General features: G+C 48.9%; 4 protein-coding genes across 4 annotated transcripts; 2 read left to right on the top strand and 2 right to left on the bottom strand.

The window, feature by feature from the left end:
- The first annotated feature begins 1,549 nt into the window (after window positions 1-1,549).
- On the top strand, window positions 1,550-4,252 carry F5B22DRAFT_385751 (cytochrome P450). Its single transcript, XM_047971330.1, has 5 exons — window positions 1,550-2,230; window positions 2,334-2,815; window positions 2,889-3,033; window positions 3,104-3,678; window positions 3,766-4,252. The coding sequence occupies exons 1-5, from the start codon at window positions 1,991-1,993 to the stop codon at window positions 3,929-3,931; spliced, it is 1,608 nt and encodes a 535-aa protein (XP_047827784.1). The 5' UTR covers window positions 1,550-1,990; the 3' UTR covers window positions 3,932-4,252.
- Window positions 3,800-5,804, bottom strand: F5B22DRAFT_385882 (Chloroperoxidase). The gene is made up of 5 exons (XM_047971331.1): window positions 5,460-5,804; window positions 5,281-5,399; window positions 5,194-5,224; window positions 4,659-5,135; window positions 3,800-4,579 (listed from the first exon to the last, which is right to left on the bottom strand). Exons 1-5 carry the CDS (start codon window positions 5,656-5,658, stop codon window positions 4,071-4,073), a joined length of 1,335 nt encoding a protein of 444 aa, XP_047827783.1. The 5' UTR covers window positions 5,659-5,804; the 3' UTR covers window positions 3,800-4,070.
- A 1,306-nt stretch (window positions 5,805-7,110) lies between these two features.
- On the bottom strand, window positions 7,111-9,273 carry F5B22DRAFT_619722 (uncharacterized protein). Its single transcript, XM_047975791.1, has 2 exons — window positions 8,096-9,273; window positions 7,111-8,035 (listed from the first exon to the last, which is right to left on the bottom strand). Exons 1-2 carry the CDS (start codon window positions 8,753-8,755, stop codon window positions 7,817-7,819), a joined length of 879 nt encoding a protein of 292 aa, XP_047827782.1. The 5' UTR covers window positions 8,756-9,273; the 3' UTR covers window positions 7,111-7,816.
- Window positions 9,274-10,835: 1,562 nt separating this feature from the next.
- Window positions 10,836-11,832, top strand: F5B22DRAFT_385565 (uncharacterized protein). Its single transcript, XM_047971326.1, has 2 exons — window positions 10,836-11,074; window positions 11,131-11,832. The coding sequence occupies exon 2, from the start codon at window positions 11,214-11,216 to the stop codon at window positions 11,679-11,681; it is 468 nt and encodes a 155-aa protein (XP_047827781.1). The 5' UTR covers window positions 10,836-11,074; window positions 11,131-11,213; the 3' UTR covers window positions 11,682-11,832.
- The last annotated feature ends 703 nt before the right edge of the window (window positions 11,833-12,535 follow it).

The following is a 12,535-nucleotide window of genomic DNA, read 5'->3' as shown; positions in this document are numbered from 1 at the left end:
CATTGTTAACGGACAATGATAGAATCCCCCCATATCTACTGTGTAGCCGTACGGATCTCAGTCCGTAAACTTGGACCACCAAGTTGGGTCACAGCTGACTAGATTGCGACAAGGGTGGCCAACTGTCAGACTTGGTGATCTTTATCGCTAATCTCCTAATGTGTGCATAGCATGCAAGCTGATTGGCCTCCGGCATGCTCCGGTCAGGGGAAATCCCCCTCGCTCGCCAATGAAGATGACAAGGGGAGGCATCCCAACTTGCTCTAACGCAGAGTCGTACGACCCTTGCTTCTCTTCTGTATCGCATGGCTGTTGATGACGGAGCTGAAACAAGAAAACAGCGCTCCTCCATCGCAACACGAAAGCAACAGCAAAGAAAACAGGTCGCGGTGAGGCGCAAGATATTCCCATACGTCAAGCCGAAAGCGTCTATTGGATGAACCGGCCGCCGTTGAACTGCATGCAGCCTTCACCATGCACGTTATCGACTAACACATGCATCTGGCATGGTGGCTACTGCAAAACGTGATTGAGGACGGCCGTCAGATGCCAAACAGGGAAATGTCAGCCCATCGTGGCCAGGAGGATAGTGTACTCTAAGTAAGTAGAGTAAGTAAGTAAGTCAAGCCCATCTTCTGCATTTCGCCCTACACTAGTGCGGTGTCCTATATGAAGGAGGGAGTTAACCGCCTCTTCCGCCAATACTGAACTTCTTCTTCGTTACCAAGAGATGACTACCTAGTTTAGGTATGGTGTAACAGCTTGCAGCCCTATTTCATCATGCCAACTACCGGTGCGTGCCATGAAGATACACACGCACACTCCTACCACTGTTATCTCCTAGGTACGCGAGCATAGCATCTGTGATTTGTACAGGACAGTAGACATTGCTATTGATTGCATGTGACAGGGAAGACGAGCCGAGCCTGTTTTCACCAAAGATTGGACCAAAACGCCTCGCAAGTAATAATGGGGATTTGTCCAGAACCAGAAATGTCAACCTGAGACCACACTCGAGACGGGCGAGAGACAGGTGCCATCCGCTCGGATGGGAGATTGCACTAGTTGCCTCGTTCAGCCGGGTAAGCTGGGGTCCCCAAGCCATCATCTCGCTTCGGGCCGGCTGTGACGCCCCACCTCTTTCGGCCGTGCAAGATTCTTGACTCTCCTCTTTTGGTTTGTTACGTCCTGATAATCACGTAGCGTTGCATCTGTCAACCGCGGGCGGGGTGCGGACACTGGGGCGGGTTGGTCGAGGACCGGGTAGGCCTTAGACGAGGTAGGAATGTTGCATCACACCATTATAGGCGCGCGATTGGCCCGGTTGGCACGAGATAACTTCAGTCGTCAGCAAGGGATGTGTACGCTATCGAAACAGCCCGCACGGTTGCTCATCCCACGCACTGTCCCTCCTGAATACGGATGATTCAGCTGCGCGTGCTGTAGCTATAAGAATGCGTGAGCAGCGAAACTAAGCGCTGTGTCAGGTCGCTCAGGTGGGAGTCAATTAAGGTGTGGTCAGCACGCTCGCGAATAGCTTCGTTCAAGTGGAGTTAAGCACCCTATTCAATACATGCCTTAACGCTCCTGCCAAGCTACCCATTCCCACGCACTAAGCCTTGAAAACGTTATTTCGTTTCTTTTTATCCTCTCCTCCGGTGTCCATGATTCATAAACGCGACATACCTAGCCTGCTGTGAGAAATATGCTCAGCCTCGAAACTTAGCGTCTACGTCTGTGGAACGCAGGGATTGTTTATGATCAGCAACCCGTGCTAGCCTTTGCGCTACAATATCTTGCCTCCGTATTCTTCGCTGTGGCATCTTACCTAGAGATCATCACGTGTAACATCGAGAACGAGTTACTATATAGTCAGTTATATATGCGCGACGAACATGGAGAGTCACTAGATTGTAAAGAAAATTGCTAGCTGTCTGCATCACACCTACTTCCTCGACATCTGTCTCCTAAGCTCCTCTAAGCCATAACAATGGCGACTTTATGGCAGATCGCTTTCGCCAGTGCTCCCAAAATATTGGCTGCAGTGGTAACAGCTGTTCTGCTTATCACATTTCTCAATTTAATCCGTCGCATATTCTCAACTGCTTCACTACCCAGCAACCTGCCATGGGCCGGGGTGGGAAAGCTTGACAATTGTCTAGGCAGAGCCAAGAGCAATTTGACAAGCATCTTCCATCTCAAAAGACTCCTAGACGAAGGTTACACAAAGGTGAATCTAGTCCAGTCTAGCATGGCTCAATATTAGTCCAGTCTAGATTTTTTTTTGTCTCTCCTATCCATATAGTGAACCAGTAAGCTGACCGTCAAACTAGTATTCCAAGAACGACAAGACATATGTCTTACCCTATTTCATCAATGGGCCACAAGTGGTGCTCCCACCGTCTCAGATCTCATGGCTCATGGAGCAAGCCGACGACGTGCTAAGCCAGGAGCTTGTGAATCGCGAGTTTCTACAGGCCGACTACGCGTTCTTCCATGCAAACATGGTTGATAATCCCGTTCACCCAGATATTATCCAGCATCAGCTTACCAAGAAACTTGGTAATTTTACTGACGATATCGCTGATGAGGTGCTTGCTGGCCTTGAGGAGTACTGGGGCACGGACACGGAGGAGTGGCGCGAGGTGAAGGTCTACGACACCATGCTTCCCATAATATCGAGAATGTCCATTCGAGTCTTCATGGGCCGTGAGCTCTGCCGTGATGAGACTTTCACGTCCATTTGTGGCAATTATATACGCAAGGTAGCTCTAACTGCTGCAGCAATCAGTCTGTTCCCTAATTTTCTGAAGCCGTAAGTTTTCTAACTGGTATTATATTTCAAAATCTCTTGAAGATTGAGCGCTGACAATTTTAAAATAAATCAGCTTTGTCGGTCCAATCTTCACAGTTTTCGACTATATCTTGTATCGTCGGTGTAGAAGCTTTCTCATGCCTATCATCCGCGAGCGACTTAGTGAGCTGAGGAGACCGGATGCATTGAAAATTGCACCAGAAGATCCGCAAGGACGTGTACGTAGGGATAAAATTAAATTAAGCTCAAACGACTATAAGCTGGCATCAATTTACTGACAGAGCTTAGAATGACTATGTGCAATGGGCACTAGACCACGCCTTCGCCAAACCAATTGTGAATCCCGTCGAGTTCGACCCGCGCGTAATCGCTTCTCGATTCTCAGTGCTAGCATTTGCGGCAATCCAATCATCAGTGATAACACTCACAAACACCATCTTTGACCTCGCGGCATCCAGCGAGTGCGCAGAATCCCTGATTACAATGCGCAAAGAAGTCCTAGATGTAGCTGAGGGCTCAACGGCGACAATCTGGTCCAAGGCAGCCCTGTCGCGAATGACACATATCGACTCAGCGTTACGCGAAAGTCTACGCCTGAACGGCTTCGTCGAGCGCGGAATCATGAAGAAAGTGGTGGCCCCTGAGGGCGTCACGCTCCCTGATGGTTCGCATATTCCGTGCGGTACAAAGGTAGGGGTCTCCGGATACAGCATCCATCACGACGAAGCGAACTACGCCGGTGCAAATAGGTATGATGCGTTCCGCTTTGCGCGCGGCCAGGAAACCGAGGAGAAGAAGAGACCCCAGGGGCTCGTCAATACGAGCGACATATTCATGAGCTTCAGTCATGGCTCGCATTCCTGGTAATTTCAGTCCCTCGTTCAATTAAGACTTGCTTTTCGAGAACCATGGATGATCGTCTCATACTAATTTTGAGTTCAATGGCATAGTCCAGGCAGGTTCTTCGCGGCTAACCAGCTGAAGATCGCGCTGGGTCACATCGCCCTGCTGTACGACATCGAGCCGATACCCAATCGACCGGCAAACAAGTGGTTCTTCGGACATATTGCGCCCCCTCTAACTGAGACATTGAGGGTGCGACGCAGAAAGATGTAACAACATATTTGAATCAGAGATGGAGGTATATTGATTTTGGGACACTGGAGCGCGCCAACGGCAACACATCATATCATATAGAATCCCTGTACTAAATATCATGAATTGAAGTATTGTCAAGCTGCATAGAAGAATCCCCTTAAAATGCCATGCCAACCTGTCTAGCCCCAGGGTAGCGGTGTAATAGCCCAGACCACAAATCCGTTCCACCTAGCGATAAGTCGGCGAACACAGGACACGACAAGTCAAGCAGCGGGTGGAGAAGAATATCATCGACGAAATTGAGGAGAGGCTCAAGGGTCGCAAAGATAGACGACGTCAAGCTGCTGGGCACGAACGTCTTGAGAACGGTGAGTGCGAAACAGATAAGGTTATTGCCCTCGAGCAACTTGGCGGCGTTTAGAACGCCGCCCGTGATATTTCCAATGTCGACGCCTGCGAATGAATTGACCTCGCCCAGGTTGCCTCCGATGCTGAGGAGGATTGGGTGTTTGGTAACCCAGGCCACGAGGTCGAGGTTGTAGGAGTTCAGACTGTAGTCCACCGCCAGGCGATACCAGTTCTCCGGGATGCGCTCGTGCCCTTCTCTATACACCTGCTTCCCATTTTCTTCGCAGACGCCGAGAAAGCTGGCGAGCACTTCTTTTGCTGAAAGCTTGTTAGTATGTATATACCCTCGCATGTACTCATATACGAGAGATAATAGCGTAAGGAGTAGTAAACGTACAGAGATGGCCGCCTAAAGGATGCTCCTTTGTGTGGTTACTTAAGAAGCGGCCCATGAAGGCGTATCCAGCGTTTCGAGCGATCGTTCCCGTATACGGGCCGTAGTAAAAGCTCGGATTGGTAGCGATACTCTCGTAAAAGCGTTCGACAGCTCGGTCCGCGAGATCATCCATGGTAATGAACCCGTCATCATCAGCATACTTGGCCATCTTCTGGAATAGTGTCAAATTCATTGTGTGTGCGTTCCCTGTGTTGTAGAGGTCATTCCGCGTGGCTGACGAGTCGGACTCGATGATGTTATGAGTGCCATCTAACCCTCTTGGCTTCCCTAGTAGTCCGAAAAGATTTCCAAGAATGTTTTCAGACTTTGGGGACATTCCCCCGATGGAGAACCCCGGATTCAGCGATAGGGGTGTCCCTACGTATAAGGTCGCCACTCCAGCTAATATTCCGACCAAATCCAATCCCATCCCGAACACTGCCATCTTGTCAGCATATCGATTCCAGCATCACTTGAATTTCGTTGCATAGCTCACCAGTATTAGCTTGTTCAATTACTTCTACGAGCTATATATGTTGATATTAGACCTTACTAAGAAAAGAGCAGTTCCGTGAAAACATACACTGACTACACCATTGTGCGGAATGTAGCCATGATTGGCAAGGGCGTTGAGACCTGGGCATGGCCCTCGTTGGTCCCCATGCTCGAAGTCTGGCGCCTTGAATGCGTGCTTTCCAGATACTGCCGGGTCTGTCAGTATGTGGTCTCTCCAGATTGCATTGGCATGAAATATCCGCGTACCATCAATAGGATCGGTCAAAGGATCGAACAGCAGTCTCTTCTTCTCCAGTCGTGTCAACTGCTCGCTTAACGTTTCAATTGATGTTTCGCCAGCTAAGGATGGCAGTCCATCGTGTCGAGCAAGCCGGGCTAAGTTCTCAACCGTCGGAAACGCGGAGACTGCAGCAATGGCTCCCGCAATAATTACAATGGAACGCATTATTGAACTGCGCTTTCGATCTCTCACATTCCCTTTCCCCGAATAAAACGAGCGACAAGTGTATTATTATGCTAGCAGATTGGAGCGCCGGGATTTCCGCGCTATAAGGACAGCTAGCACATGAGTGAACTCAACACGCCAACGAATATGTAAACGAGCGGACTGGGTTGGTATTTACTGAGCAAATGATTGACAACGAGCGACAAAGACCAAGCAAACCGAACAACTTATCGACATAATGCCAGGAAGCAACAGGCCATCGCTAAAGCGAAGGTTGAGGACCCCTTCCCGCCTTACATAAGGAATTCCAAGGTTTGATGCCAAATCGCGTCCTCTGATTGCCTCTCAAGATCATGCGACCCCCATCGTATCGATTCAATTTGGTTAGGCGACCCTCGGCGACTCTCCAAGCTCGATAGTCCCACATGCGCGATTACGACAGCAACCCCTGACCCCATCGCCCTCAAAGCGGACCAATCAGGATACCGGTAATTTCGCGCTTCCCTGGCACGCCCGCTGTTCGATGATGCACATGAAATGAATTCTTCTACTGTACTGTCACTGTACCATCTCGCCTTCTTGGCTGCTGTCGCCAAGGTACGCTCCAAGGTACGCTCCAAGGTGTGTAAGTACGGAGTAACGTACCTAAGCGAGCTACCGATAGTGGGTGCAGAAGTTACGGTAGCTTAGCTAGCGAGGTGCATGTTTTTTCATTTACTTACACCTAGGCTCACTGAAACTTCCGAGATGACTGAATATTCTTCGCATGAGATTGCGACATTGTCTTCATCGGATGTGTCTCATCTCATCCTAATCTCTCATCTTATCAATGTTTCCTGTGAAGGCCAGTCAGATAGATCCAGCTTACTGAAGAAATATTGTTGTTGAGATAAATAAGAAGTATGCGACTCACAAGCACAGCGACCAGGCAACGGTCGTGAGAGGAAAGCGTACTCTCCTCACGCAACTACCAAGCGTGACTTATAACATAATGTTGTCGTCTTCAGCTTCTCATTATAATGCGTAACTTTATCCACTTCTTGAGCTCATACACGTGCTTAAGTCCGCGTTGAACCTTATTGCCAAGCACAATGTATGAGAATGAGCTACTAGTTCTCACATTACTTGCGCTGCTACTCTCTATCAGCCTTGAGAGTGAGGGATGTGCAGGAAGCCATGTCCACCACCATGGCGGCTCACACCTGTGGGCGGTCTTTTATGAATATGGACAAATGGTGGCCCTCTGCGATTGACGAGTCTGCAATGTGTCGAAGTGAGGCGGCGTTGGTCGTATTGGTGACAGTCGCATGTCAGGAAAAGTTACGCACCTACCTAGGTAGGTAGGTGAGACAAGCCTTGACATCATAAATTCTACATGCTATTGAACACAATTTACGACCCAATCCATATATTTGTTCATCAATTTATCATTCATCATAAAATACAATCAACTGCTGAGTAAGATCATTTCATTGTTCTTTTATGTCAAGCCTAAATATTTTTATATACATTATATGATATTCGAGAGTTCTGGCCGTCGAAGTCACTCCTTTGTTAAGTTGTCAGGGTATCAAATTGGTGCGAGGGCCTCTCGCGTCGATTGCTTGAGTTAACATTTTCTCGACTTGCGCTTCCGTACACCAGGTGTCATGCATATATGATCGTGGTCGGTTTGGTTGGCTCATTGCCTAAAAGCCTCATCCTCGCACTGATAGTTGTACGGATTCCTATACTGGAAGATATCGTAATGTCTGCAGGAGAGATCGTTGACTCAATGCAGCAATCCTGCCAGTACTTCTGATACACCTCCAGGACCCATGTCTCGTGCATCATGTCAGTACCCATACTCAAGCATACGATCGCGTTATCATTATCTTTTGTACCAAGATGTCTGGCAATCGCGCCGGGCTCGGTATTTACTTCCCCGTTATGCAAATATAATATGACATCAGAAAGGAATATATGCAAAATATACCAAAAAGGTTAGGATTCCATAGAGTAATTTTCGTCTTCGAGATAAACCCTTTTGTAGGAATCTCCGTGGGTCGTAACCGGCATTGAGGAAAGCATGGCCTATGAAATCCAATACTCGGAAGATGCTAGCAAGTCAATGAGCACGCCAGAGTCATCACCGCAACAGGAGGAACGATGTGATAACTTACAGATTTATTAAGAAAACCCCAAACCCGACCTCTGGAAGCAGGCTAACATCGTTCTTGATCACAACCGTAGAGCGAGCAGAATAAGCAACCGGGGGTATCCGCAAAACGGTTAGGACCAGCTCTGTAAAGAGAAGCCTAGAATATTTCTTTTCGTTGTTGGTGCAAATGCGGCAGATGAAAACAGCGACAGATATCATAGCCAGCGCGAAATCAATCTAAAGGATGGTTAGGGGAGAATGAATAGTAATAGGAAGGAAAGGAAGGTCTAGACGTACGCTCGAGGGGATTAAGATGTTGTCCTGCTCTTTGTAACGTGTCCATGCCAAAACAGCACACAGTACGCCAATGCCGAACTGCAAGAAGGCCATAACAAACCAAAGCAGGAGAACAAGTCGCCTTCTAGAGCGACAAGAAGCATGGAGGCGGTCGACGCCATCATCGCGACCGTTATTCACAACAGGCCAATTACAAAAATGACATATGTAGCCATCCTCGCCATTTGCAATTTGTATGACAGGCCATGGGTTGATGTGATAGTCCACGGTGATGCGATTACTCCAGCAGCGAAAACATACAGATCGCCACGAGAAGGGCTCAAGGGTCGAGTCAACGACAAGACGATCGAGTCCCGGACTGCACAGACACTCGTGACAACAAGCGGCTAAGCTAAGAGAGGCACGGCCATTGCGGACGAACAGCTGGCGAAGAAGATCGGGCGTTATCGTATAATAATAAAGACGACTTGTCCTCCGTAACTGTAAAAGACTCTCGAGATCCAGATGACCTATGATGAGGTAATGAAGTTCCAAGGGCAAGCTAAATAGATCGCTGACTGGAGGCGGAGGTTCGCCGCCAGACGATGGTCGTAAAGTATGCCTACGAGTACGAGAATCTCTGCTGTAGATGCTCAACTCGTAGTCTGAATTGTTAGGCATGATGACGTTGTGACGAGAGCGTTAATGATGATGATGACCGCGATGGGTGATGAACGCGATGATGAGCTGAGTTTTTCCTATGGTGGCGACCGTGACGGCGATAAGACTGAGTGTCAGGTCGCATGACAGTCACGGCGGTAATCAAGTCAACAGCAGCTGCTGATATCTCCGGCGACACTCTCCCCTGCCGCTGCGGCCTGCTGGATGCGATGATTATTGTTGTGCTGCTGCTACGGCCTGGTGCTGATGCGGCTGTCGTCGTCGACGCCGTCGACTGGGCTGGCGAAGGAGAGGCTGAGGCAGGGCAAGAGTCGAAATGGCGATGCAAGAGAGACCAGCTGCTCCCTGGGGAATCCAAACGCTTTCAGAGGGGTTATGAGTGGCCATGAGGGCTTTGTACAAGCATTTCCCGCCCCGAGACGGATACACGGCAGCGATGCATAGACAATCTGAACGGTTTCTGCCCGCAACAACTTCAGGGATGGGGTCTGGGCTGTGCCGATGATCCGGGCCAAGCCTGAGCCTGAGCCGACCAGTGGGAACTATGCTCCTGTGGCTCCGCAGCTGGCACAGGGCAGTTCATCAGGTACCTCCTTGTAGGCCCCAAGTCGCCTAGAGCTATAGCGCCTGCCTCGCTATAAACATGTCTATCATGTCTCTACCTACCTAAGGTAGTAGGTTAGTTAGCGCCTACCTAAGTACCTACTACTGTACTGTACACACTACCTATGTAGGTATCTACGTGTAACTAAATCAGCAGGTAAATGTATTAATGGCACTTGATCAGCTACCCGATCTACTAAGTATTACCTGTAGCTAGGTACCTACCTACTTATTCGGTGTAAGTATAGTAGGTGTAAGTACCTTCAATGTTGTAGTAGGCATTGCTATTCAGTCCAGCAGCGAGAGCAGTTACGTAGGCAATTTAACGGTTCTTAGCTAGCGTAGGCACTTAGTAGGGCCTAGGTAGGTACTAGACGACGGGAAGCCCTAGCGTGCTGGTAGGTATTTACCTACCTACTATGTAATGTACTATGTACATAGTATATGTAGGGAGGTAGTACTTAATCTTCAACATCTGTCAAAATTGCAAAACGTCGGTTTTTGACTCGCGCGCGCAAAGCTATACACCCTCCATGTCTTAGAGCTGTGCAGTGAGGCTGACCAAATATTTAGGTATGGTGTTGGCTTGAATCAGGCAAACCTTGCCGAAGTACACTCGGCCGAATTTGAACTTCTACCTCCCTAGGTAGGTACCCAGGTTGGTACCACCACCTCCTGTGCGCTGTACCCGGGCGATAATGCCGATCCTGATCCTGGATGATCTATTGGTGATATCGATCGATAGACGAAATCCAGACTCTGTCCAGACCTTTCTTTGCCTTGACCTGTTTGATCGCATGTGTGTACTTACATCCAAGTACTCTATTATTACCGAACCCTCGGCTTTTGCGCGGCTACCTACCGAATTCTTGGACCTACGGGTAGCCCTGTACCTTGCGGTCAGTGGCATCTCAGCTAGTACAGACTCCTCTTCTCCATTGTGGCTTCAATCCATCAAGGCCAACTATTGTCGCGCAAGACACGCTCAAGAGCCGAATGCCGAATCTAGGGTCAGCAGCAGAACGAAACGGACCCGAGACTACCTACCTACCCAACGCACCAAACATACCTACCTACTTACATCGTACCTACGAAGTACATGCCTTGTACCTTTTCAGTATCGAGGGAGGTACCTACTCAGAGCTTGCGCTTGAATTTCATGCAAGAGGTCGTGAATGAAGCTGTACTATCGATAATCAAGCTTTCTACTTCACGCCGTCGTGCGCCATCTTTCGACGTCGTTTCCATCCATTCGGTGTCATCATGTAACATGGATGGGGCCCTGGGATCCACGGCCTTGTCTCTACACTACATGTACAGAGTACCTAAGCCAACCAGCCGAGCCAGCGGTCTCAATGCCACCAACTACTAGACACCACATTGGGACGAAGACTTCACAACCCCATCCCGGCACATCGAACCCGCCGTCAGAATCTATTTCGGAAGACGGCACAGGCTGTACGTAGCTGTACAATAGGCACTCAGGTCCAACGCCCGGGCCGGACGGCACTCGACCTGCGACCCCTCCATTCGCTAGGTATTAGGGATTATGTATTGTTTAAATCATCCCACAACCCGCTGCATCGTGCAGGTCGCAGCTAGTTGAGTTGATGAACCCTGGGATCACATCCGAAAGCGGTTCAAACCATGTCACACTCACCAAAATCCTATGTGCACAAGGACATGATGAAGCCACTCGGTATGCATCGACTCACAGTATGAAGGGTCCTTATCATGGTAGATGGTCGAAATCTGAGGTGTTTTTCATATAGGGTCACATTGGACGCTTGTGATGGCATGACAACCACTCCTCTCCCACGAAGATCCTTCAAACGTCACGGGCCCTACCAGATTAATGAGGTCCTCTTCACATAGTGTCACGTGGTTTCGATCCTACCGTAGTGCGAAAGCAAAACAGTTCGTCCCACTTAGAACTGATAAACACGGAGATAGCCGTCACTGTGTAGACAACGAGTCAAACCCACCACTACCTTCCCCAACTCAAGTCCGTGGAAATGGCACGGACATTGAGATGGCGAGCTTGGTCCCCAAAGCTGCCGAACCGGAACGTGAAGACTCTGAAGAGCTTTCCGGTGCTCTAGGCAAGACTGTCGATGTACTGGTGAAGCTCATACAGAGGAGCAAGCGTGTCTACCTCTGCAGGGTCGATAAATCGCGTGACAAGCGATGTGACACACCGCAACTAAAAATCACAGGCATAGCAGATTTCCGGGGTCTCAACGGCGTTTGGGCACTAAGGAACTGCCGAGTCTCCATGATTTCTTCATTGAGTAAGATTTTGGCTGAGGGCCGGCACCAGTAGGACAACATGTCCAAGCGTCACGGGAATAGTAATAGAGAATATTGCCAGAACTGCGGGTAAGAACACTTTCGCGGTTTATGAAATCGATGCCATATAGTCCATTGCCCGAATATTTGATCGTGGCCAGATTTTCGTGCCGTTTGGCAGATAAAACCTCAATACATAACCATCGTACGGGGAGAAACTGCGCACTTACAGTAGTGGTAGCCCCTTGCTTGATACGATCAATTTTGAGGCGAATCTCTTTGAGGAGCCTCTGCAGCGTGCGCATGACCATTTTGAAGAGGCCTACCTGTATTTGATGTTTGGTTCGTCATTGACATTGACAGTCTCGTCATCGAACGAACTTCCCGAAACTGTTGGGAAAAGGCGAGGAGCTAAGCTTGTTATATGTAATCTACAACCTATGCCTAAAGATCCTATTTTGATATCCACATCTTTGCCAAACCCAACGAACTCATGACCTGAGCCGGGTAGGATGGGGCTATCAATCCCACAGTTGATTCTGCAATGCAGGTTAGTGGTTCAGATGGAGACTAGGGAAGATCAGCGACTAAGTCTAGTAGTTAAAGCCTTGACGTGGATGGTACTCCAGCAACCTTTCTGCAATCGGTCTAAACCATTTGTTATAAACTTCCGCAGCGCCCTAGACCCTGGAACATCGCTGATGCTTGGGTTAGAGTTCACAGGTCATTATGACAAGCCTAATCTCGAAGCCGAATAGTAATACAATGGTGAACACACTATGAAAGCTCGTTACTTTCTCGGGTATAACCCGAGTGACGGGCGATGAACAGTGAGTCAATCAAATAGCCCAGATCCTTGTGAGAGCTCTCGAAATAACACTATTAGCG

Source organism: Xylaria bambusicola (genome assembly GCF_022495145.1).
Source record: "Xylaria bambusicola strain CBS 139988 unplaced genomic scaffold F5B22scaffold_45, whole genome shotgun sequence".
Classification (NCBI taxonomy): domain Eukaryota; kingdom Fungi; phylum Ascomycota; class Sordariomycetes; order Xylariales; family Xylariaceae; genus Xylaria; species Xylaria bambusicola.
Note: the sequence above shows the minus strand (reverse complement) of the source record. Positions and strands in the feature narration are given on the sequence as shown.

Excerpts from the sequence above, each read along its gene's own strand:
- F5B22DRAFT_385751 (XM_047971330.1), top strand. The coding sequence starts at position 1,991 with ATGGCGACTTTATGGCAGATCGCTTTCGCCAGTGCTCCCAAAATATTG. Across the intron at positions 2,816-2,888 it reads TTCCCTAATTTTCTGAAGCC|CTTTGTCGGTCCAATCTTCA; the intron begins GTAAGTTTTCTA and ends AAAATAAATCAG. Across the intron at positions 3,679-3,765 it reads AGTCATGGCTCGCATTCCTG|TCCAGGCAGGTTCTTCGCGG; the intron begins GTAATTTCAGTC and ends TCAATGGCATAG.
- F5B22DRAFT_385882 (XM_047971331.1), bottom strand. The coding sequence starts at position 5,658 with ATGCGTTCCATTGTAATTATTGCGGGAGCCATTGCTGCAGTCTCCGCG. Across the intron at positions 5,400-5,459 it reads TTTGACCGATCCTATTGATG|TATCTGGAAAGCACGCATTC; the intron begins GTACGCGGATAT and ends CAGACCCGGCAG. Across the intron at positions 5,225-5,280 it reads CGCACAATGGTGTAGTCAGT|CTCGTAGAAGTAATTGAACA; the intron begins GTATGTTTTCAC and ends CAACATATATAG.
- F5B22DRAFT_385565 (XM_047971326.1), top strand. The coding sequence starts at position 11,214 with ATGAGGTCCTCTTCACATAGTGTCACGTGGTTTCGATCCTACCGTAGT.
- F5B22DRAFT_619722 (XM_047975791.1), bottom strand. The coding sequence starts at position 8,755 with ATGCCTAACAATTCAGACTACGAGTTGAGCATCTACAGCAGAGATTCT. Across the intron at positions 8,036-8,095 it reads ACATCTTAATCCCCTCGAGC|ATTGATTTCGCGCTGGCTAT; the intron begins GTACGTCTAGAC and ends ACCATCCTTTAG.